Source organism: Zootermopsis nevadensis, unplaced genomic scaffold (assembly GCF_977971745.1).
Source record: "Zootermopsis nevadensis isolate Lab colony 2312 unplaced genomic scaffold, Znev_1.0 Znev_ptg000021l, whole genome shotgun sequence".
Classification (NCBI taxonomy): domain Eukaryota; kingdom Metazoa; phylum Arthropoda; class Insecta; order Blattodea; family Termopsidae; genus Zootermopsis; species Zootermopsis nevadensis.
This window is the reverse complement of record NW_028259153.1, coordinates 6261567-6288219: the sequence shown is the minus strand read 5'-3', so window position 1 is coordinate 6288219 and position 26653 is coordinate 6261567. Positions and strand designations below refer to the sequence as shown.

The 26653-nt window shown below is 41.0% G+C and overlaps 1 protein-coding gene and 1 long non-coding RNA gene across 2 annotated transcripts; one reads left to right on the top strand and one right to left on the bottom strand.

Moving 5' to 3' along the window:
* Positions 1 to 6033: 6033 nt before the first annotated feature.
* Positions 6034 to 20040, bottom strand: LOC147873121 (kelch-like protein 10). The gene is made up of 10 exons (XM_087352579.1): positions 19830 to 20040; positions 17522 to 17697; positions 16038 to 16289; positions 14544 to 14823; positions 12704 to 12940; positions 12064 to 12236; positions 11605 to 11774; positions 10905 to 11063; positions 9866 to 10058; positions 6034 to 7657 (listed from the first exon to the last, which is right to left on the bottom strand). Exons 2-10 carry the CDS (start codon positions 17692 to 17694, stop codon positions 7390 to 7392), a joined length of 1905 nt encoding a protein of 634 aa, XP_087208705.1. The 5' UTR covers positions 17695 to 17697; positions 19830 to 20040; the 3' UTR covers positions 6034 to 7389.
* Positions 20041 to 23506: 3466 nt separating this feature from the next.
* Positions 23507 to 26196, top strand: LOC147873120 (uncharacterized). Its single transcript, XR_015536098.1, has 3 exons — positions 23507 to 24134; positions 24737 to 24933; positions 25360 to 26196. It is a non-coding gene; the product is annotated as an uncharacterized LOC147873120 (long non-coding RNA).
* The last annotated feature ends 457 nt before the right edge of the window (positions 26197 to 26653 follow it).

The following is a 26653-nucleotide window of genomic DNA, read 5'->3' as shown; positions in this document are numbered from 1 at the left end:
GAAGGTTGCTTAGGATAATATTTGGACCTAAGTGTAAAGGAATGGTAGAAGGCTGGATGAAACTGCATACTAGGATTTATACTTCATAAAATATTATCAGGATAGTCAAATCAAGGAGGATGTAACATTAATGGAGATGACAAGAAAATTCATATAAAATGTTGGTTGAAAGAACTCAAAGGAAGAGACCACTTGAAGACTTATACATGGATGGGACAATTTTATTTCAATGGATCTTAGGGTAATGGTTTGGGGGTTTGAACCACATTCAATTGGTTCAGGACAGGGACCACTGACTGACTTGTGAATTCAGTATTAAACCTTCGAGTTCCATAAAATACAGGAATTTCTTGACTAGCTGAGTGCACATTTAGTACCCAGTTGATTATGTTTCAAGATCACAAATTAATTTACAAAGATTCATGTATGTTCTTACTTGGCAGAAGAAACAGAATTCTCAACAAATGCAAGTGCAGCGTCAAGCCCCTACATTGCTGTCAACAACAAACTTCTTAACAAGACCCAAAAACTTGTTGGATTCTGGAGACTTTTCATCGCCAATCTTCCGGAACAACTTTGCTGCCTCTTCATAGCCACTGAGTCTTGCTTTCCAGAGCTGAAAAATATAGATAAATGAGTTGCGGAGGTCCCAAACATTCACTTTGCGTCCTGCTGTGCCCACAACACAGACTCACTCATTGTGTGTACCTTAAGAACACGCAACACAGCAAATAAATCACTTTTTATGGAATGAGAGACAGATGAGTCACAATTCTAACAAATCAAATTTTCTCTTTGTTTAATTACTGAAAACACCGATAAGTCAGACATTGAAGTGTTTAATGCAATGAAATGCAATGGCTGAGGTGACAAAATGATCCTGAATTGCACATTTTTATGATTTTTTGTGATGTTAAAAATTTTGTATTCCTGCTTATATTTTTGAATCTAGATTTTGTTAAAGTGACTGCAAGTAGGAACCAAATAAATTAATTTAAATTAATATCTGGACAGGAAATACAGAAGTGTGAAAAAAAAAATAATCTTACTTAATGTGGCAATCATTTAATATTTCATTTTAATGAGTTGTACAAATCACACAGTTTTTACTGTCCCCCACACACCATGGACTCCTAGGATCCCACAATTTGCAGTTGCATCCCAACTTCCTGTCAATATGCCATTTACTTCAGGAAAGTACTCGAATTGAATTGTCATGAGTTCCAACTACGGTTCCTCTACGACACAACACAATTAATGTTATCAATGAACACAGTGCAAACTGGGCACCATGAAAAGAGTATAATGGTATCTAATGCTAATTTTTTGGAAGTGTTCTTACTGACATATGAGGATCCTTTAAATGCTTAACTTCAAGGTGATATAATACGCTGGTCCTTATGCATTACCTGCCAGTCACATATCTACTTTCAGTGGCATGAGGTTAACACACGAAAAACATTGATTCATCACTAATTTATATATTTTTTTGTGTAAGATGGGAGCCTTCCCAACAAAATGAACCTTTAGTTTCAATTCTTATAACAACTTTTCTATCCCCTTTTATACTTGTTCTGAAGGAATGTGTGCGTGTATTCACATGCACACACAAAGAAAATATCCTGAACTTCGATCTTTAACAAATATTTCATCAAACATGACACAAGACTGAAGAGAATTAAGCGCACAGATTTACACGTGATATTGTAACATCACCAGCAACAGTGAGGCCTGTGGCCTCCGCTCTTAGAACCTCAACTTCAACTTCACGAGTTCCAGTGCCATCTTCATCACTCGGATGTAGGAGTTGTGGGGGTGGAGGGCAAAGCTACAGGAAACTTGTCAAGGTTGAGAACTGTTCACTTAATTTCAGCAAAAGCGCAGATGCAAGCATAAATTGTAGGGTCTTCTTTGTTTGTGGCTTCCTTCACTTGTCCCTAGAAATAAATACGCTCTCAGCTGAATAAGATACTGAGCATTGAGACTGCCAAGGGGCAGCTTCACATGTGAAAATAAATTCAAGATGGCCCACGGGGAGACCAAGAACAAAGCTGCAGGAATGATGACAGACAGAAAATAAATACTCTAGATGGAGACACACAAAGAATATCACCGGACCTGACCCAACCCATATTAAAAAAAAATCCCATTCTTTTTCCTTGTAAATTAATTTATTTGCTAAAAACTTAAATACCACAAAGAAACACACAGAAATCCCATCAGATGCTAGCAAGGTGGCTGGTGGAGGAAGGAATGCACAGAACCAATTTCAGAGTTCCTCACTGCAAAGCATTCTTTAAAGAAAATTCATTTTGCCAAAAGATGAATGAACCCACTGCTTTAATTTTCTAATGCGTGTCACATGAGCTCTCAAATGCACTATGTACAAGTAACACGCTCTCAGTACTTACCTTATCTCAGTCGCTCTGGGATTTTAAAATCTCTATTTATCAATCAAACAACGCTTGCAACTATAAAACATCTCTGCTCAAAAAGGTACCTCTAAAATGAATACATGAACTTGCCTTCTCAACTCGATCCTTCAGTTTGGACATGAAGAAGCTAAAATGGAGGTAACCCAGTGTATGCTTGGGGCTTGCCTTACATTTCTTTTGGTACTCTTTGCACCAATGGGCCTGTGGCCACACTCCCTGTAAAAATGTTGTTGACCAACTGGGTTTTGCCCAGCATAAGTGATCCAATACCCATTGCTACTAATTTTCATAAGAGGAAATTTAGTTTTAACATTCACGTGGCCAGGATTTGTCTACACAGTTCGCATTCCCACACCGGGACAGAACCTTCAAATTTGATGGAATTGTAACACAATTTTAGCTTCATGCATAATATCTCCTGTCCGTTTTTAAGCGCATTTTACCCAGATAAAGATGTCTGTGTTATAATGATAAGTTGAGTGAAATGTCAGTTCACTGGAGAGAAAGATTCTTTGTCCCTACGTTTCATCGGCTGCACAGAATATCAGGTGCCAGGATGATCGTGATAGACTGGGAAGAATATGCCTACTTCAAGACATTGGCCTCGAGGGACTGAGAAAACCTAAAAACTAATTCCAGTTAGAAAAGTTGACCTCTAAATTATGACGAAGAGCTGTCACTACTCTACAGCATCAGGATTACTGAAGTTGTATCAGCGCAGACAGAAACTGATTAAATGACTTATTAACAGCTACAAAATGCATCTTATGATGGCACATACAAATTTATTTCCTTACTCCGTTGCTGGAACTGAGTAAATTCTACGTTCTTTTTATTTCATTGCTAACATTCGGGGATGACAACACTGAATTCTTGAGTGCCTCTGCGTAGGACCTCAATGCTGCTTGTACGTGCTGGCACGTCGCTGGAGTCTTCTCCTGTCAACACGTAATTACCAAATATTTCTATGTCCAATCGGACACTACAACAAGACAGCTGAAAATTCTGAATCTGGAGTCTACGGTTTCGAAACAGGGGTGGAAAAAGTGATAAAGGGAGTGAACATATCATATAAAAACAAATATGACATCTCCATCTTTTCCTATTCCCCTTCCCTGTTTCTTCTCCGTACATTTTATTCGTTCGCCGTTGTTCTGTCTCTGTTTTCCAATGACACGATTCGAATTAAAAAAAAAAGTTACACAAATAGAAAAGGCATCGCGTACGCCCCACTTTTCTGACTACGGTTTACGCCGAGCTCATAAGGAAGTCGGCGTCCGCTGAATTTCCAAGATGGTATACAAAGTATATAAGTAACGCCTCCGTCAATCCGGATTGGGGCCTCTGAAGTGGCACGACGTTTCTTTCAGGCTACTAGCTACGAACTGGGCGTTCGGGCTTCAATTCTTGGCAGGACGGGGGTCTCTTTCCCTTTGCCACAATGTCTGGGGACAACCTAAAATCTAGGTACATGGAGGTTAAGGTGAAGTTATTAAACGTCCATTAACCTAATTAATCAATCAGAGATTGTAAGAAAAAGTAAATTCAACAGCATCTTCTATGACACTTTAAATTTACCCTGAAACATAAGAGTAAGTTGTAGGATAATATTAAAATGGATTGTAATGAAGTTAAATGTTAGAGAGTGGGTTGAATTTGAATAAGGATAATCTTGTGAACACGGTGATGAACCTTTGGATTCAATGAAAGGCGGTGGATTTCTTGAGTGAGTAAGTTGCTATCGGATTCCGATGAAGGACTCTGATCCATTAAAACAGAAATTAATAAGTAGGAAGAAGAAATAGACAGCTTATAGCCCTTTTAGTGCGAAAGAATTTCGTATGTAATCGCAATAAACCTTCGTTAGACTCCGTCTTTTGTTTAGATAGTTCTAAATGATTTCCAGTTATGTGAAAAATGTGCAGTAGAAGCCCATACTGACGATGGTTTTGAAGTGGCAGGCTCTAAGCCTCTTTTACAGTCAAAATTTCTCTCCAGATGACCAATATTCATGGGCCATTGACTGGTAATCATTATATCATATATTAATTATGAACCGATAAGTTGACAGTCATTATAAAACGGCATAGTTAAAGAATATTAACTTAAAATTCAAAGGAAAACGAAGGTGACTGTCTTTTGGATATTTTGTCATGCAGTCTGGCATTAATTTATTTCTTTATTTACTGAGACGAGACAACAGATTTCCCGCGAATAAACTTTGTGTTGTTGGCCCAAAAATGACCATTTGCTAATTACATGCCAAATCAAAATACGTCGTCATTACATCCGCTGTACGAACAGGAAGTGGAAGTGTTGACACGCGCGCTGTCTGAGTCTGCGAGCTGAAACTAGCTGCGTGCACGGTCTACATCAACACACTCCTGCCGTCTGGCGGACGAAGAACTTCGGGACATTATTGATTTTTCTGTGCTTGAGGAAGGAAAGATGGAGGATGACGACTGTGTCCTTGGTTGCAGCGCCGATCAGTGGTCAAACCAGAACGAAAGAAATTTCGTTCTTACCGCCGTGAGAACTTTAGATTCTGCTGGTGTCCTCGAAGAAATGAAACTGTTCTGTCTTGTAACACAATGGACTCGGGCGGGAATAAATGATGTGTTATGTTAACCACGTCCTGGTTGGTGGCGCATTCTGGTGAGGTATTGTCCAGGTACCAGGCAGTTATAAGGCGTGAAGTATTCTTTCAGGCCCGGTTTATGATCTGTTAAGCTGATTCTGTATTTGATTTTATCTCCTAAAGAGTTCGAATTCCCCGTTTGATTAGAGGTGTCTCTTTTTTCCATTACTCCGTATGTGCCTTAACTTAAATCAAGTTCCTAGTTTTGTGTATTTTGTAGTAATATTTTGTGTTTATTCATTAAAGTACTTAAAAGTACCTTACAAATTACCGTGAATAAAGAAATACATCTGTTAACTGAAACCATCGCCTGTTTCTTCACGGCATTTGAAGAGGTTGTGTAACCGTTCACTTCTTCTTTGCTTTGTTGCCAAGATGGGATCGGGTTCGATGAAGGGATTTATGAGACTCTTTTGCTGGGTTTGCGGGATTTAATTAAAGATCGCCTCAGCTGAGGCTTTAGGTATTTATTTTCAGGTGATTGCTTATTTAAATTCTCCGCGCGATATTGGTCAAAGTCAATGTAATACACCGATGAGTCCGTGATACCGTTTCAACTTGCAACAACTGCCGATTCCTCTCAAAAGAAGTCTGCGTCTCAAATATATTAATTTCTCCCACTCATTCCGAAATCTGAAATTTTGTAACATCATTGGTTGGACTTCCCGCTTAGTTTTCTGATTGGTGGAATATTTTAAATTCAAGTCTCTGATTGGTCGGTTCGATACCTGAGGTCAACTCTGACAGTTAACGTCGCGTGGTGACGCTAGGTCACTTATGCCTACTTTTGCATAAACCCAATTAATTGGGGTCCGACCTCCCAGGGGTGAAATACTGCAATGGCCAGTTACAAGATGTTTTGAACTTCTTGGATGTGGATTTTTCGAAAGGACAGCCGACAATGACAAATGTTCCCCTGACCCTTCGCGTCATGTGCGGGAGTGAATGCATTGAAAACGGAAACATTATTTCATCCTTGATGGGTGGTCATAGTCCGAGCTCGACCTCATGGCTAGACGATTACAGTTGGTTCTTCCTCAGGCATATGGCAAAATTATCCGGTATATTGGGGCAAATCAGCCAAATGTAATTTTGCAACTTTTTTTAAATAGCACACGTAGATCAGAAATCGATACAAGATTCACAGTCTGTTGCCTTCGTAATGACGTTTTTGTAAACGATGTTCATGAATCTTCCCCTAATACCATGAAGACGGTTTCGTAACTCGAAACATGTCGCCACAAGTGGATTTATTTAATACAAGACGCAAGGTGAAACTGCTGTGTGTTGATGAATGGTAATATTTTAGATAAAAATAAACGTCTGTAAAATAATTAATTTCAATAAGACTTCTTGAGCAGAAAACAACGAGGCGAAATAATTTTTCCTTCTTTGCTGCAAACAATATTTCTCTTTATTTGATTTTTTGTAGCTCCTACATCAATTCTTAGTTTTCTACATTATTTTTGTAAGGAAAGAAATTAAAATGAATGTGTTCATCTTGGGTGTAATAAACTGCAAACTACTGATTTTCCTGTACCAGTCCAGGTTCATAGTTCAACTCCTTAACGGACTGAAAGTTAAGATGAAAAGGGTAAACCAGGCTTTGGCGTATTAATCCTGTTTATACAAACGAAGGAGGCGCGAAGAGATGATATTTGGAACGCCTTACGTCATCCAAATGTGATTGATTTTATGATTTTTGGCATTGATTAATGTATTAAATTTGAAGAGAGTAGCGACAGTCAGTCGCTTGAACGTCTTTCCTCGAGACCTTCCGTGACACTCACAAAGCTTTCGCCTCGTAAAAGTTGTTTACGAGGCGAAAACTTAAGCCTTTCCAGATATAGAATAATGTTTGCCCTAGAACAGTCGCCTCACTGCGACTGGGACCAATGAATTTCGAATGTGGCTTTTCGGAGCGTTTGCGACGTCATGGGGTGATTTTGAGGGACGAATCGGATCGCCATATTAAATAGAAAATTTAAGTTGCGGGGGTATTTATAGCGCGTTTGTGTTGTTGCGGGGTCTCTAAAAATGTCGGTCTTCAAGTCGTGCAGACGCGTTCTGTTCGCAAAGTTTCAGTACATAAACAGCCGATTCATTGCACTCTCTGAATATCAAAATAATTGTGTCTTTGCATCAGTGTCTCAATTCGTGAATAAATTGAGTGATTTCAACAACAACAACAACTTTGTCGTCAAGAATTGTACCAGCTCAGCGACTTCGCTGCCCTCCCGCGAGCGCCGCTCCAATTAAGGTCTCTCCGTATTTTCCCTGAGAGTCGGAGATCCTCGCCCACCGACTGACCCTATGTCAAGGTATCCTGAGAAAACCTTTAACCCTCTCCGCGCACCGAAGTAACAAACGTTTTAACCGCACCAGCGCCGGCCTAGCTACTAGGTTCGAACCCGTGGCTACATCCGCCGAAGGACGGTTACATTCCGAATCCAACATTTCTTTGCATTTCGCCTCCATCGATTTGTCTCTGTGCTTGTAGGCGTAGTCGCTTGCATTCGGTAAGTTCCTGATGACACAAATCGACGTCCCGGATCTACGAACATTCATGTCTGCCGCCTTTTGCCTGCAATTGGAAATATTGAAAGTGAAAACAAACAATCTTCCATCATCCATCAGTGTTATCTACACTCAAGACAATTTTTACCACATTTCGCGGACAGAGTTAAAGAAAATATGCAGCTCAACATGCGATGATGTAACTCATGAAGGAATGCGTCTTCTACAATAAATAATTTATTAATATAAATTTTAAAAAATGTAATTTGAATGCCAGTGCAATTATGTAAAAAAAATATCAATTTTCGTAAAAATATATATATACTTTTACTTCTGGGGTTATAAATATCAGAGATTTGGGTCTAGAATAAGTATAATAATAATAATAATAATAATAATAATATATTTGGTTTAGAACTATATACAGAGATCTGTGGCCGCCTAACACCAGGTTTTCACGGCCACAGTCCTTACATACGTAGCACTATTAGCACTACTGCTTACTACAACTAGTCACTAACGCTACTCTACATAACTATTCCTTAATCCCTAATACTATTTACATAACTCTTTCGTATTGTTCTCGTGCCTTCTATCCCAGTGGCAGTTCTAAATTCCTAATTTTGACCTGTCTTTTACATCTTACTTTATACAGAAATTTCCCTACATCCCTGACCTCCGTGTCATTCGTAGTGCTTAAAATTTTCTTGAAGTCCAACTCTTCGCCAACGGTGAACCACTTGTTCCTCAGGAGCTGTCCCCTCCACCTCCCGGTTTCCGTACACTTTAATAGTATGTGAATCTCGCTTTCTGTCGCCCCACATAAAGGGCATATTTTCCCATCCATGCCCCCCCTCATCCCTCTCAGCTTCCAAATACCCGCTCTGAACCATGCCCATCCCTTCCTCTCCACCCTCGGACAGCAACCAATGTAGCCCTGTCTACCCCACCCTGATTTCATCTCCCCGTACAACGCCAAAGATCTCTTTTCTCTAATTTTAACAAAAACGTTCTGTCGTTCTATGGCGTTGCACCTCTCCTTTAAAATTTCCCACGTCCTGCCCACACTTCTAAAGAATTATCTTTGCGAGTCGTAAAATGTTTTGTCCTAAAAATGTCCATGGCTGGTTGGTTGGCTCTGTCTTTGGGTTGAATGGAAAACTGCTTGAAGCTGAGGGCACAGCTTCCACCGAAGTGTCGTTGCTTGTATTTTGTTTCCAGAAAACCTTAACAAAAATTCCCCCAATCGGAATTCGATATACGATTGCCTCACCATATTTCAGAACAGTTCCCACGTGATCTTTCTTTCACTCATTCGCACAGAACACCGGCCATATTGCTATTATAACGTAAAACATTTTATTACATCAAAGTGGAGGGAGAGGTTATGACTATTTTAAAACCCTGTCAAATGACTTGTGTTCTGGCTAGCGACGTTTGATAAACTTCATTCAGCCATTAACTTCGGTCAGAATAATAAATTTAATCATAAATTTTATTTGGAGAGATAAGCGTGTCTTGTTTGAGACACGCGCCCATGACAATATTTCCCTCTTTTAGCAATACATTTTCAAAAAATATTTTGTTCCACCAAAAATAGTTTTGCTACACGTAAGACAGATAAAAATCAAAATTAAATGAATTTTTCTGGGATTTTTGGCTCTTGCACAAACAAGTATGAAGAAATATGGCTTCTGGGATGTTTTTGGATCTCCTTACTCACTCCGTCAACAGATTTCAGGAGACTGCGTGGTCAAACACGCCAAGAGAAAGCCATTTTGAAATAAACGTCCATCAGAAATGGGAACATGAGGCGGTAGGGCTCGTTACACCTGAAACTGGCCTAAAACTTTGACGAAAGCGGAAGATTGTGGCGATGCTGATGTTCTGAACGCCAGACACTTCCTGCCCGAGAGAGTGCCACTGATCAAAGAAACTTGGTCAAAGAGCTTCTTATTAATGCAGTCACGGCTCACGTCTGATTAGCATTTCCTAGTCATTAGCCCTCTGCTTTAACCAATTAGTTTGACCGCAACGTCGCCCCGCCTCCTTTCATTCTACACCCTTAACCATCCATTTTTCGCGCGCTTATTCGAGGTTCTGAGTAAGCAGTGAGAACCTCTGAAACTTCGGTCACTATAAGGCGCTGCATCCACAAGATCGCGGAAATCCTGACCGGAAATGATTCACTTCCTAGTGCTTTTCGAAAGTTACAGTTTGTGATTATACAGCCCTGAACAATCAAACAAAGAAACAAACAAACAAAGAAACAAACCATCGATTTTCCTTGTCATTGAAACATGCGACGTCCTGGTTATCATAATCATTGATGACGAAGATCATATCGTCCATCACTTGTGCTTTTAATTTATGACCATAGAAGTTGATGGCAGGGATTTCGGTCCACGTGTCTTCTGCAGGGTCATACTTTTCGGTACTGAGCCTGCGTGATGTCTCCTTGCGTCCTCCTGCACACACACACACATTCAGTAACAGGTCACAGGATATAAAAAAAACTACCAAACGATAAATTATTCTAACCCCATTCAGCGGCGCCCTTCTTGATTTTCATTACTCTGTCAAATGACCACAAAATGTTTGGCCTTTCTGGAGCCACTACCTTATTCACAAGAGCCTGTCTGTCTGTTCCCACATACTCTAGTTCAATAAAACATTTTAATATTATCCTTCCTTTTAAGACTATGTATCACAAGTGGTATCTTCTCTTCAACATTACCAATCATAACTTTCTAGATGTTTGTATTTCTCGTAACTTCGATGCTTCACACTCCGTCCGTCTTACCCAACGGACTTTACGCTCTTAAAATTTGTAAATACGTGAACGGAACGAATGAATTAAATACAACAAAGAAAACTGATTCCCTTTTGCAGTGTTAATATTAGTACCAGGAACGAAATTAAGGATGAAATAGCTAAAATATTATTTTCGTACTTGTAGCAGCAGGAAATTGCGCCTGACATCTGTTGTCTACTTCATGAAACTGCGTGAGAAAGTAGCCTTAAATATCAACACAAGATGACGTTACACAAACAAGTGACGAAATGCAAAGACTGCGAAGGGACTGCTTTAAACCATCGGCTTTTTGAGGATAACAGCGCGGCAAACTGGAATTTCCTTGCTACAAGAACAAAATATTTACCTTTAAACCTGGGACTCTGTGAAAAATAGGGGATTCGTTAGTTGAAATGCCACAAGAGATTATACAATGTTAGTTAGTTAGTTACAACACATTTCACAATAGAAAGTTCTGTAAGGACAGAGCAGCATCACTCAGAATGTCCAGAGTTCTCACCTAGGGCGTACAGACAGCCGTGGAAGGCGATGCAAGTAAGATCGTAACGTTCAGAATACATTGGTGCAACGAACGTCCATCGGTTGGTGTCTGGGTCATAAACTTCCACCGAGTTTAGATAATTCTTACCATCTCTTCCACCAGCGACGTATATTTTGTCTGCAAAAACAAATTATGACACGAACTGTACACATATTTGTTTTAGGGAGAGCCATTAAACTGCTCCGTGCAGAGCACAGACATTGGACAATTCTTACTTACACTTGTAAATCTATTAAGTCCCCCTTCGAGTCACAGAAACTACATGAAATGTGTTATATGAGAGCGAGTTTGATAGTTTGATGGTTGTTTGCATTCACTCCTAGTGCACACTAAAAGGCAGAAGACGACGCACAGGGACAGCTTACGAGAGCAGAAGAATCCATCACGCACTCAGAACTTCAAGCCGTTGCAGTCTGTGAAATAACGAAGTCCGTAGCACCGATAAAAGAAAGAGATAATGAAAGAATATGGGACAGTGGAATGACGGAAACTAAGATCAAGAGCGAAGAGGAATGCCTTGATGATGTTCGTCTGAAACGTCGGCAGAAGCCAAACGACAGCCATCTTCGTACTAGCCACCGTGAGAACCTCAAATCCCGCGATTCCTTCAACCGTTCTTGCGTTCTCACACGCGGACAGACAGACAGGATTTACGTACCATTCAGTACAGCCGCACTTCCATCGGATCGCCCTGTGTTCATGGGAGCGATCCACGACCACTTGTTCGTCTTGGAGTCGTATCTTTCCGCCGTTCTGTGAATCTGACCATCACCTTCACCGCCCAAGGCGTACACTGAACCTCGCAGAACTGCCACACTTAAACCCAATCTGAAACGAAAAAGTTTCACGCTCTGCTGTGCTCATTTACTGCTGATTCAGATGCATTTCCTCTCGCAGAAAGGAATTATTCTCCCGTCAGTGTTAAATCTTAATTCAGACGAATTAACAAGTAAATCGCATACTTAAAACTAAAATTGTCGCAAATGTCCTCCTGTATGTGAGTGGTACAATTTTGCATCTCCTGCCCAGATTTATATCTTGCCTTAGGGAGCGACTACCAGCTTTTGAGGAAGGACTCTGTTCCAAGGACTTAATCAGCTACCAAGCTGCATCTTACCTGTATTTAGTAAGCATAGGTGCCACCTCGCGGCATGTCTTCGTAGCAGCGTTGAAGCAGAAACATGAGCTTAATGAATCCCAGCCGTTAAAACCACCGATGACGTAAATGTCGAAACCGACAACTGCCGTGCGATGGTAAGCTCGCGGACTGATCCAGTCGACCCCTTCCACCTGCAGGAAGGACAGGTTATGTTCTTATGTTTCTATGGGTCATTCGGTCTATTGAAGTGAAGTCCTTACGTTAGAGTTCAGGCGACCAACCACCGGAGCAGAGGTGCAACCCCCAACAGTGGTCCGAAATTGCTACACCTTGGTGGGAGGCACTCGACAAAGACCTTGAGAAATTCACTTGGAGCAAAGGTGGAAACAGGAAGACCCAAAGAGAAGCTCTCGTCAAGTTCGACAGACAAACGTAGAATTAATTTCTGATCAACGGCTGACATTTCAGGTTCGTACTTTGGAAAGGACAGATGTTGGTGTTTTGGGTTTTATCGACGCAAAAATGGAGGCAGTACGTCCATGATTAAGCCTAAATAAACAATTATTTGGTGAAAAGAAGAAAAAAGGAGAAAAAGTACTTTTTCTCGGAAGCGTCATTTAACAAGGCATGGTAAGAGTAGAAATTTTACGCAACTCACCACAGTCCACCGGTCTGCTCGTGCGTCGTAGGCTTCGATCACATGTATAGGCTCTGCCTTGCGACTCCCATCAATAGCAAACAGAATGTCCTGTGGGATTCGCGGGTAGGCAATCCTTGGTGTCACGAGGTCCTTGCCTTCCTTCGTCACCATTTCTGAGTCGTGCAGAAACGCGAGCGTCTCCGAGATCACGGGTTTGCACTCCTCATTTTCCGTCACGTAAGGGTGCTTTGACACCTGTTGAACAGTTCAATGTGGACCTTATAAATTTTAGGAAGGGATCCCATGTTCCATTGCAGAGGAAACAAGAAATTCACACATAATTTGGTTCTGAAATCACCGAAATAGACAATGACATATACGGGATAATATGTTTTTTGGTTTATGTAACGACGCTCTTAACAACTGCACAGGTTGAGGAGAGAAGCAAAATCAAGGTTAAATCAACCTTAGAGAAAAATATTGAAATGTGTTTCAGCCGAAACTTAAATACTTCAGCAAGTGTTGCGTTTTGAGTTACATTCAAAAATGTAATTTATTTCTCGTCTCTCCCGTGCGATCACCACATTCTTTTTGATTCGATAACTTTAATTAATCGTCAAAATTACGTAGCATCCAAAGAAAATTATGACAATTAGTTGTTTCGAGTGTCAAGGGAGGCAACCTTCTGCATGTTGATGGTTGGGTGGAAGGCCCGTCAACACAACACCGTGTGATTATGATCGATGTCTATTATGAGGCATTGCATGTTTCGACCTTAATTGGTCTTCATCAGGTGGTTCTCTTTAAGTGTTTGAAACAAGTAGATACGAATGAAAAGTTGTAAAGACATTTGAAGCAGATAACATTTTCATGAATCCGTGCGATTGTTTCACACGTATTAAGTGAGAGGTGAGTGGCTGAAATCACAGGGCATTTGACCTTGGATAGAAATTTTTTCCCTCTCGGGTTAAAGCGCATGATGAAATGGAGGAAGGAATATGGCTGCTTCGTGAAATTACGTTTAAGATATTTGAATGTTCAAGCTGTCTATTAATTTGAAGCCCCTGGGGTAATTTACTCTTGGATGTGGAAAGAAGTTTTCTTGCTGAACTTTTCGGATATCTGTTGTCCCTATGTGGTCAATCAGCTACAGATTATCATGCTAAGTGTTCATCGTCTGAGATGCGTGAAATTGTTATAGAAGCTAAGACCCGCTTCTTATGGCAGTAGGATCTTTGGTTAAGTAGAACGCTGCGCCATAAGACGTGATTTATCAGCTGGAGGATTTTCCTGTTCGAGCTGAGTGGACGTTTGAATGTAGTTGACGGTGGAATGCTGTAGTTGAACTGAAACAGGCAATGGATCGTAATGAACGCTGAGACTTTAATCAAAGATTGTAGCGCAGATGATGAATAAAAGACGATTATTAACTCCAACCACATTTCTGCATAAAAGGACGAATCGAATATTTGTTTTGCACATACACACGCGTATGCGAGCGTGTTACCAGCGGCATACGACAGGAAGTTATTGTAACCATGGCAACTAAGTTAATCTGTAGATTTCTTACGCAGCAAATTTTGCGCGGAATAAGGAATTCAAAACATTGTACAATTTTCACGATGTCATTGTAACATTTTAACCAGAATTGGAATATGTCAACAGATTCTGTTAAAACGTGTCAGTATTAAATCTAATGAACGAGCTGGAACTGCGGACAGACAGACAAACGGGCTTACACGTGTCGAAGAAAAAGGCTCACAATTTGCATTAATTAGTTACGAACACATGTGAATATGGAATTTAAAATGCGGGCTTTACTACCAATAAACATCCACAATTTCAGGGGTATACTGACCTCCTCCTTGAAAATCTTTGCGTCAAGGAGTCCCAGTCTGACGCCCTTCAAAAGGCCCGCGATGTAACCTTTCCTGTTGTCCGGGTCGTGGTTGATCCATCGGAGAATGCACTCCCACACAATTCTCTCGTCCTTCACGTTCAGTTCCTCGGCCTCGATTATCGCTTGCAGCTCCTCTACAGGCAGTTCCAGCAGTTCTTTGCTCTGCTGAGACACTTCCACGAAGTTGCGTTGAACGAAGCGACGAGCGTGAGTCTCGAGGTCGGCGCAGGAGTGAGACCTGCGACAGCGTGGTTAAGAGCCGTCTGAAAATCGATCTTCTTCGGACTCTCACACATTGAAATACTGAAGCAAGAACTGGATTATCAACTATTTGCAGACCACAGTATTTCGCTTGCAGTTTTTGCCTTAACCCTTGAAGCCCGAATGAGCGAGACTGAGAGCAGACACGTGGAGAGGCAACGGTGAGAGACGCTCCGTTTAACCGGGGCAAAATAGAAAGTTTTCGGCTCTGAAGGTTCCCAGGCAATGCCCGCTCGTCTTCGTGATAAGGTTATAGGTTGAAACAAGGGCACGGCGTACGCAAGTGAAGAAGGCAATGAGGTGAGGAGTGTATAATTTTGAATTCTGGCCTTAACCTTGGCGGAACGACGTTTTGGTAACTGCGTGTGTTAATCCCGTGAAACCTCGTGTAACCGGACTAAATGGAGGGAACCACGTGTCTGATGAGCGGGGCGAAGGGGAACGTGGACATGGAATTGAACGAATAAGTAGAGACTCAATACAGATTTTAGTCTCTAGCGAATGATGCAGGCGAGTCGCACGCACCATCCGACGGCGAGTGTCACTCGTGAGCGCCGTTCGAGGGAGTCCCTGTACTAAAAGAGTAAATTTATCAGTCATTCTGTCCATCGCATGAAGTGGAGGTTCGTGTGTGATTCTGCCGATGTCAGTTGATTTGATTCCTATGTTGTCCTGAACAAGAAGGAGTAAGGGTTCAACTTCTACGGGACCCAGTGGGTTGGACTTTGTCTTTGCCGCATAATAACCAATTCTCTAAATGTCTTGAAGTGTTCATAATAATCAGCAAAATCTGGGGTGAGGTTAGATCAATGAACTGTACCGCGTGGACATCGCTTTAAACACTCTCCCCGGTTGAAATCGATCACAACCGATCTGGTTGAAATTCGGTCTCTTAATGCGGAAATCGGATAATCGAGTCTCGGTTGACAGAGGTTTTGCTGTATGCAGAAAGATGTGGGGCTGAATGTTGATTTTGGTGTTGGGAGGATTATGTCAGCAGCAAGGAATTCCGAAGGGACGTTACTAATAACCCGCCAAACAGCCCTGAAATACAGCGCTTTATAATTCGCCCAGTCCTCAGTCAGAGGCTTTAATCTCCGACCCGGCACTCGGCTGCTGTCTTGAGTAAAGCTGATTCGCTCCAGCGACGAAGGCTGGCGTCACAGCAAATGACAAATGAACATCAATTACCTTGCGACACGCAAGATGCCGATACAGTTGACGACGTCTATCGCGTCCATGAGGAAGTCACAGCAGAGTTTAGGAACGTCCGGAATACGCAAGTAGTGAGCCGTCTCGAGCAGCCGACACGCGTTGTCGGATCGGATGACCACCTCTCGAAAATAAACATAATCCAGTATCTGGGTCATCATGTCTGAGCTGACTCCGTGGAGGAAAACATCAGTCTCCTCACTGGTGTGCAGTGATGTCGTGAAGAGTGTCCTGAAACGTCGATTTGGAGAAACGGCGAGCAGAAAATTACAAGTCATGCGCATAAAGTCTTAAGTTTTAATGACTCACGTAGCCAAATAAAAGTATCCTTTCGTCAATGTGGTGGACGAATTTTTGTTACCTGAATAATTAAAAAACTCTCAGAATAAGTACGAATGGGACCGGATTAACTGCGAGAGGTTCAAAAGCGGGCGAAAGCTTAAAAGAATTTAACCTAAAAATCGGAAAGCAAGCAGCGAACATTTGAACTATAGAATGGCCACCTCGTTTCTTACATAACCTTGACTCCTTCAAGAGATACCTGAGGTTATAACAACTAATACAGATATTTTAAAGCCAACGCAAATATTTCAACATACATCGCAGGCTGTACATTCCACTGATTGAACAGTTCGTAATATGAAATCTATTTGTTCTGTCAAAACATTCTCCCGACAGTAAACAACTGAAAAGAAAAGCCAATGTTTCTACGAGGCCTTTAAGAAACAAACAATTTCCTATTACAAATTAAGGGTTTTGCAGTGCAAGACAAACCGAAAGATTTGATTGTCGGAAACTGAAAGAGGGCACAGCTTGTAACAAGACGAGAGACACGTCTGTTGGAAAACAGAAACAATGGCTCGTGGTTAAAATTCATTTCTCATTTCAAGATCGCACCGCGTCTTTATTTAAAACACAAGCAAATTAACGTATACATAAATTATCGATCGAGTTTCTCCTACCAATGAAACATTTCTCGCGAAGATCTTTGTTAAAGTTTATTTCAGACAGAGCAACACACAGCAGCTTTCAATGTTCCGGGCATCACCAACTTTCTTCTGGACTTTGTCGGTCGTCTTTATGTATTAAAACGAAGAAGTTTTGGAAATGGATTCTATTTCTCCCTCCAGATCGATTGACTGTCACCTTGGTACAACCGCACTTAAAAATTAGTACAAAAAACACCTACGTCTTCCGGGATGTTGTCTCATAGAAATTATCGGACGTTTCAGTGGTGCTTACTGCCTGCATCTTGAAGGAAAGAAGGCAGTAAGTACGTCTGAAATGCCACTCGTTTCTACGGCGCCGTGAGATTTCATGACAATGAACAATAACAAAAGACAATCAGCCGTATAAAAATACAGGTTTCTGGATCAGAGGGGATAAAACATTTCACATACGAATCGATGTCTATTATGTCCTTAATTTACGTGTTAATTAACCACGTCAGTAAATAAACAAACCTGAAATATTCGCTACGCATCGACAGAATCACTCTGTGGACTCGAAAGACGCCGCCGTCCTCCGACCTCAACACCGCGTCACACAAGAGGTTCTTCTCTCTTAGTTTATTCAGACGGACCAATGCTTTGGTACACGTGCACCTGCCGCCAACTTTACTTTGGTTTGACTCCATCTCCTGAAAATCAGTCGATCGCTGTTACAGATTTTTCTTCATACCGACTCGTGTGCACATCAACTGGGAGTGACTGAGAGGAAACACGATACAGAGAAGAATATCTGGTCCTGCGAGAGAGTTACTGACAAGGGAATGGTGAAAATTATATAATATGGAACTTTATAGATCTCTTCACTAATTAATAAATTGTAGGCTGTCAGATCAAGGGTGATGAGATGGGCTGGGCATGTAGAACGCATGGCAGAGACAAGAAGTGCAACTTTTTAATCGGAAGACCTGACAAGAAAAGGTCACTTGAGAGTCCTATACGTTGTTGGGATAATATTAAAATGGATCTTAGAGGGTGGAGAATGAAGGTGTGGATTGTCTTCATCTGCTTGAGTATGTGGCTTAGAGGCGGGGTCTTGTAAACACGAACATGAAACTTCATGTTTCATAAAATGCGAGATATTAGATTACCTAGGCTACTGTTACATTCTCAAGCTGAGTTTGTTTCTTTTTTTATAGAAATGCTTGTTGAGATTCAATACAAAATGACAAAGCTCTAAATGTGACTAATCTAACTAACTACCTAGACGGCTTACGGAACACGAAGGTTCATCACCGAACTAACAAAAGCTCTCCACCGGAACCATGTCTCCTTCAACTCCTATCTCCCATAGATCCCACCTGAGATTATCCTCCCATCTACGTCTAGGTCTCCCCAGCCGCCTCTTCCCCTCAGGCTTCCTAACCATTACCCGGTGCACACCTGTTGTCCCATCCGTGCACTCCACATGCCCCGCCCATCTGCCACTTCTTGGCTTAATCTCCCTGAAATGTGACTGATTTAGGCAATATTAAGTCATGCCGCGTTTGTCATTGCTCGCATAAATTTAAATCTTTTTATATGTAATCCACGTAGACATTACTTATAAAACATCAATGTAATCCATAAAGTCTTAGATGCCTCTATTCTGGTGAATCGATTTTAAAAAATTACGAAAAGAATATGCCGTAGAATTTGCGTGACTTTTGATGCTGAACCAGGCAGTTAACAAATTTTGGAAAAAGAAGGTTGCGCCTTTTCATAAGCATAACATTTTCGAGTTCTTCTCTCTGTAGAACTAAAAGTGCGTAAGAGCTTACATGACTAAGGACGTTCCTGTCTAAGTTACACTTTTATACACACTACAAGCACAAAATGTAACTTAAATTTATGAAATGAACGCGAGAATTACAGTTGGGAACAGTCACAAAAGCTCTAAGTTGTTCTAACGCATGCGTAGATCACTACTCACACACTGCAATGAGCAAGATATTCTATGAAAAGTTGATTGGTACTCGGCTCGTCAAAGAACAGCCCACTTTCTTTACTGAACCAGAAGGCTCATCACCATGTTCACAAAATCCCGCCACCGGCGTCTATCCTGAGCCAGTTGCATCCAGTTCGCTCCATCGAATCCCATCTCCCTAAGGTCCATCTTAATGTTATCCTCCCGCCTACGACTAGGTCTCCCCAATAACTTGTAAACACCCCTCCCCTGCCAACCCCCACCCTAACAACATCGGGTGAGGAGCTCGTCATTCACTTTTCTCTGTTATCCGTCCCACCTTTATTTTGGGTCCAAACATCTTCCTCAACACTCTGTTCTCAGAGGCCCTCAGTCTATGTTCCTCCCTCAAAGTGAAAGACCACGTTTTGCACCCATAAATACTTTGCACTCAATAATAGCAAACATTCCCCGGATTTAATCTGCTCTTGCATGGAGATCCGTCGATAATTAGGCTTGTAAATCCGGAATAAAATTTCTTCAGAGTTCCCTAAAACGCTTTAATAATGTCGATGTATCAGGAATTGTAAAGTGTTAGAATTATTATTCAGAATATAAACCCCACTTCTTAAGATCCACATATTTTTGTTAAGATTCTGGGCTACGATACACTTTTAATTCTTTTAAAATTGTAAAATGTTAATTTCCTACTGGAATATCATTTCACTATAAATGTTACCGTGAACAAACAGAAGTCAATCTAATGTTACTTGAAACTGAGTTGGAAAGAAGACAAGCCTAATTCTCTTACACGAGTTCACAAATGCAGATGAAAACATGAAATGTGATGAACATTAATAATAAATAGGAATCCCTTACCACAAAGTTTGTTCAATTGTAAGAGACCACGACGTCCACCGTCAATGATCGATCTAATCTAAAATATAACGGAGAGGGTGGAGGGCAGTATCGCAGATTTCTCAATAATTCTTATATAAGATAAGAACTTGTGATATTCTAAAACGTTTTTACTAGCACAAAATTATCTACTCTACGACGCACTTCTTCTACAAGCGATTCACAGCAAAGCTCTTTCCGCAATAACGAAAGCGGATTGTTGACGGCGATAATGAAACACAACAATGTCGAATAAACAGATGACGCAACAATTAGTTTGTAAGATTTGAGGTTAGTTTACTCGGTAACATAATCATTGTTGGTAGTTAAGAAATACAAAGAGAATTACTCTAACTTATAATTTGGTTACATTCAGTCATAATTCTAAGTTCTTTCCCTATAAGAAGAGAACACGTTTAAAAATAATGAGAAGAAGCATAAGGAAGAATTGCAATTTCATTGCCCTTATTTAAAAATAACGTCCGGCTTCATTTTACTTGATTAATTTTAAAGATGATTTTTGAGTGGGCCGGGCTCTGGGTCAGAGAAAGCGTTTCCCCTCTTCGAATCCCGGGGAAGATGTTTTCTCTTGTACGGATAGCGACCACTAGGGAAGAATGGCGCTAAGGCAAATTCTGTTCTTGTTCCTGGGAAATGATTCGATTGACTAAGGTCACAAGCCCGAAAACTGTCTCAGACCCAGAAGATGAATTTGTAAGAAACTGTCGTATTTCCCCTTAGTAAATACCGCAGAGTCTACCGGCCATGTGTAGACTCGAATTTGAGAGTTGACATTTCTTTACTCGTTCGCTTGTGGCCCGTGAAGAAGAAACATGGCCCGATTATTCCATAAGACAAATGAGAGAACACAGGAAGGTCAGAACTCTGGGGAAAGTGTCCTGAGTTCGATTTCCGGCTAGGGCGGTTCCTTTAACTCCGAAACTAAGCGAGACAGAACAATGGCGCAAGGATCAGAATTTTTGCCTCCAAGAGGAGATTACGGAAACGGAGGCCTCGACACTGGGTTCGACTCCTGATAAGAAGAATGGCTTATGTTGACAGGAACGCAACCGCGTTAAGAGAGCGAAAATCTTTCGTTTCGGAGAGGAAGTTACAGGATCTAAGGTCACAGACCCGAGTCTCTCTTAAGAAACCACCATTCCTGCGTAAGGAACGCTTTGCTGGAAATGGTAAACAGAGCCTCATAATTTAAACGAGGGTTTGGTCGTGGCGGAAGCCTTGACGGTCTGTTGCTGCTGCTGATGAGAATTATCGCGTGAGGCAACTCGTCCTTCTTGGAAAGGATTTTGGTTGGAGAGTTGTCTGGAATTTGAACCCATAAGTCGCTCACGTCAGCTGAAGTTCTTAATGATTTGGGAGTGGCGGGCCGTCCTCCTTGTATTTGCCTTACAACTGAGGAAAAGCTCGGGAAACCTCACTCATACCAAACTTTCTACTAGCGCCAAGTAAAACCTCTTTATCGAAATAGTCATTACCCAATTAAATTTCAAATGTGTCTAGTCTAAATAAATCATGTCTCGGATCTATCAAAAAGTTTTTCCGGGGATTTTATCAAAGCAGGATCTACGATTTTAATTCCGAGAAACAGAATTTACGTTCCTTCACTTCGATGCCAGCAGTTGGTATGAGATTTCACACTTGTCAGTTGGTTCATCATCGTTTAAAACCGAAAAGCAACAAGCGACTTTGGCTCCTGTTACGCATTGAACTCAAGGAAGACTTCTTAGTTTACACGACACTTCGTGCATGAACCATCAGCTTTAACGCTGCATTCTGTATTTATGGGTTGCACTGCAAGCAGTATGGAACAGGGGAACCGCAGAGACCACGTGTGTCGGCTGACGTAGAAGGCCCACTCCGGGAGCCGATGGCATCTTTGGCCGGGGGAGAGAACGCCGTAGTGGAAAGAACGATGATAACGAATTGCATAAATCACAAGCAGACTTGCGAGCTACAATTTGGGACGCTTTGCTAGAAGATAGAAAAGAGAGGGAGAGAATCAGGCAGGAGGACGGAGATACGAATGAGGGTATTGTAAATCGTATAGAATCAACTGCAGACAGATTATCCAGAGAAATGGCGAGTCTTAGAGAAGGTACCCGACGTGAAATTAAACTTGTAAACGAGAAAGTTGAGCGAAAGTTTGCCAGAGTGAATGAGCAGATGCGAGAGATCATGGCGGAAACCAGGCGAATTAATGAACAAACGAACAAAGAAATAGTCGAGCATAGGCGAGATGTAGACAGTGAGTTAGAGACTTTTCGGCAGGAATTGCAAAATTTTAGAAAGGAGATGGAAATTATCCCCGTCACTGCAATTGAGGACGAGGCTAAATTACGTAGACTGCGAGATCGTGTGGACCCTGCGGAGGATAGTCAATCCAAGAGAGAGGAAGTAACGTCTAGATTAGGCAAAATGGAGGAGAAATTATCAGGTGCTCGTAGACGTTCGGACCAGCCAACTACCAGTGAGAAAGACAGGCCCTCTAGTGACAATTCAGATGGTTTAGTTCCCGGGACCTCAACCCAATCAGTAACGCCTGTTTGCAGAGAGAACGCGAAGTGAGAATAAGTACATGTCGGATGGGCCTGTAGATTGTAGCAGCGACAATACAACTACTACGCAGGGATTGGTTAAGCAAGGCCCGTCGCAGTTGTTAGATCTTGTCCTTCCAACTTACAGCGACCGTTCTAAACAGGTTCGGTTCGACTCCCGATTGCTTTTAAGTCAGAAACGGATGGCTATGCTAAACAATGGTGCACGGCGATACACAAAGATTTGAAGAGTTGTGAGCCGTTCAAGGTCGCCATAACCCAATTGCTGTGGAATCAGCAGATACAAGCGATGTTCGCTGTACCAGGACAAGTTTGACAAGAACAAAGAAAGCAAGTCGGAACACTTCTTGAGATAAGCCTTGTTAGCAGAGAATCTATCGCCGGCGTTGTCCGAGGCAGACAATAGAAGCGTTGACAGCCAATTATCCCGTGTACGTTCAAAGATCCTTTTTGTCGGCGAGCGTGAGAACTACAGGAGTTTGCTGTGTCGAGCAAGGGGATAGGTTACAAAACTTGTAAGTTTTTTGGTGTGCTGTTTGTTATGAATTTGGATTTGCTTGCAAAAATCTCAAGCCCAGTAGATGACAGTTTAGATTTGTTGATTTACTTGGCTTGGTTTTATCTTTTTCGACTAAAGTGCTTTGAACACGTGGTTTTGGTTAAAGATTGTTGTCCTGGAAATGAAATGATGTCTGTTTGGACCACTTTGGCTGCTCCCTCATAAATATATTTTTGCATAAACCCTCCTTCCTCTCATCTTGGGCTCCCATATCCCCTACCAGTTAAACCCTCTGTAATTTATTTTAGAAGGCAGAAATCAGTTAGGTAAAGCATAGAATACCAAACCCGTTTATGCCAATCTTTTATTTCTACAACTCAATACTACTGTAACCATCCGTCGTCGTCGTCCTCCGCAGTCTCTCGTACGTTAACTCTTCAGCTACGAGGCGTGTGGTATATTTTGATTCTGGTTCGATCAGTTATGTCGATGCGATACGTAGTTTATTGGTTCGCTACTAGATTTCGTTGTGGCCAAGTTCACAGAGAGTGAAAGGAAGTCAGAAGTTGGTAAGATTTGTTGCGTGATCTAGTCTTTGGAGTCTTGGAGGTGTGGTATGACTGGCGTATGAAGTTTCTGTGTGCGAACAGTGATCTTCGTGGCTGTTATTAGGTTAGGGAATAAGAGACTGGAAATTATGGGGTGTTCTCGTTAGTCGGTTGAGGTTATGTGACGATGATTAAATAGACGCCACGAGGCATTGATAAGTGACATTTATATACTCAGAATTGTTTATTATTTGCGGGTTTGGTGCCTTGTACAGTTACTTGAAAAATTTCAATATGTTTGCCTTGGAACGTGAATTATGCTTGTTTAGCAATGCTGCATGTGTGGTGTGCCCCCAGAACAAAAGAACATATTCAATCAACTGCGTCATATGAATGCTGTTTGGGTGGGAAAACGTGATAGTTAAAAATGAATGCATTTTGTCTTCTGAGAATAGCTGAGAGAAGAATCTTAATTAATCCTTGGGATTCTACTGAGGGGAAAGCTGTCTGTCATCTGACCAGCCTACTGCTTGCCAGGAAATCAGTGGAGTATGTTCAGTACACTTGGCAGGCTCACTTAATATCACAACAGGAAATTGACTGTGATCACGAAGGGCACTCATGTCTGCTACAGATTTATCTGTCTCTTCTTGATGTGCATTGTGTAAGTACACGAGCAATATGATGTATTAGATGTGCTTGTCATGTGATAGAGTTAAGTCTGCCAAGAATATGTGGCACTGTTTATCATTACAGTGCCATTTGTAACTTGGTTGTTGTATTTCCTGGTGATCAGATTTTAAATATTACCATATTTGTGGAAAGAAGAAAGGCTTTAAAGCACAGTGAAACTAAAATCAGTGGCAACTGAAGTTGCATAGGACTGATGTGTGTGTGTGTGTGTGTGTGTGGGAAGGAGTGGCAGAGTTTTTAGTAAAAATTTTATGATGTGGTGTGGAATAATGTCAGCCCACATGTCTAATGTTTGTTTTTTGCAGTTGGGGGGGGGGGGGGGGGGGGGAAAGAAAGGTTCCAGTATGAATCTGTGAGATAGGGAGGTTACTTTTTGTTTCACAGTCGTGACGTATATTAGAAGTGTTAACTTGTGAATGGGTTGGTAGTGAACATGACAAAATCTGTCTTTTGAAAATGGAAGGTGCGTGCTCATTGGCTAAGGTAGAAGTGTTAACTGTGTGTTCTTAGAGGAGTGTGATACATGTATGGTGGAATCTTTATTTTTTGAATGTGAATGTATTTTTTTTCTAGGAGTAGCAGATTACATGAAATAGAATGATCCTTCTGAGCGGAATGCTGTATGTAACCTGACCTTCATACAGCTTGCCATAGAAGCAGTAGCAACAGTTGGCAGACTGACTTGATATCAGAACAGGAAACCTGCTGGGAGCATGGAGGAACCCTTGTCCGCAAGGGATTCATCTCTGTCTGAACTTGGCATGTGTTGTGTAAGTACATGAACATTAGGATGTATTTGATGTGCTTGTCTTATGAGAGACTTAAGTCTGACCAATATTATATGTGGTACTGTAAATGAATACAGTGGCATTTGTAACCTTGTTGTATTTTGTGGTGCTCTTAATTCTAATAATGCCATATTTGTGAGAAAAAAGTGATTTTAATGCATAACACAGAATATAGATTTACTTGCAAATGTGAATGTGAATATAGTGTAACATTTGTGGTATTAACAGCCCAAATTTATCAGTGATGATTTGTAAGTGACAAGGTTTCAATTCAGAAGGAATGTCTTTAAATTGTGTGGGGAGTTGAATAAAAGAGAGGTTATGTTTGAAAAACATTGATAAGAATCTGCTGTTTTTGTAAGCTTTAATAATTGTAGAATGTTTTCTGGACACTCCTATATATTTCAGGCATGAACCTCTACTGCACAAGAATGTAGGATTTAAATTCCATGCTACAGGCTGCCAGTCACACTCCAGGATTTGAAACGTATGCCTACGGCCTAAGGAAAATACATGTCAAGAGTCAGAATGCAACTCTGCTGCGGTTTGCACTGCCATGATTTTTTCAAATGACGTAATCATAGAAACAGGATTCTTCATCAGGTCTACAAATAAGGCTTTTATATTGATTACAGAGCGAGATGACCAATGTCTTGTCACCTTACCTCTTTTATGAGCTGAAAAACTTCATTGGATCTATGGTGTTGCAGTTGGAATGGTGGATACTGAATCAACTAGTTTGTAATGTTGTTCAAAAAATATGGCCATACTGTTGCGAAGAAACTACTCTGTTTTGCACAATGAGATAAGTAACCAGAGACATAAAGGACAGTTTGTTTTTCAGCAATGCAAAATCAAAAAATACACGGGCAGTTTTTGTGTATGCTGTTCAGGAAAGGCAGCCATAAACTTGTGTATGTAGAATTTGTCACTTATGTAGTAACAGCAAAATTCATGTTTCTGTACTTCAGAAATAAGCTGATAGATTACTGATTTGGTTATCAATAATTTTGTAGAAAAGTTTTCTGTACTTTTCTTCTCCAGAATTTCTTATGTCAGGATTTGCCTTCTTCATTTCCCTGGTTTTTGTCAGAAAATTAAGAACAGTGTGTCATGTTCATTTTGCATGTGACTTTGAATTTCTCTTATTTTGTGAATAAAATCTATACCCAGACCTTCTGTCTGTAATGTATGAACCAAAATGTAAGAATTTGTGAACACAGAAATAAAGGATTCTAGCAATAAGACCTGTTACTATCATGAATGTACCTCATGACAAAATGAAGGTCAGAAGTTTCAGCCAATCGTAGGTGGTTCTTGAATTTGTCTTGAGATGTCACCTAGCTCACTTCATGGAGGGCTTTTAACAAATCCGTTTGAATGGCCTTTGGAAACTGCTCATTCAGCAGAGGATCATAATGATCTAGCAGTTGGAAAGATTCTGTACAATTACTTCTGTCAAGGGGCAACTCAGATTATTCTTGACCTCTCAATGGCAGTTCTTGATCTGGCAAGTCGTGTCACCCATTTCAATATTTCTCAGTTTCTACAAACTCTTTTATTATATTCTGAACTACTAAATGTAAGTTGGATCTCCAGAAGCTCATAATTTCTTTGGTGGCTTAAATAAAGAATGACCAGCATGTACTGTAAATGTTTTTGCCGAAGATTCATGTTTTTCTTTTCTTTTCGTGAAGCACGT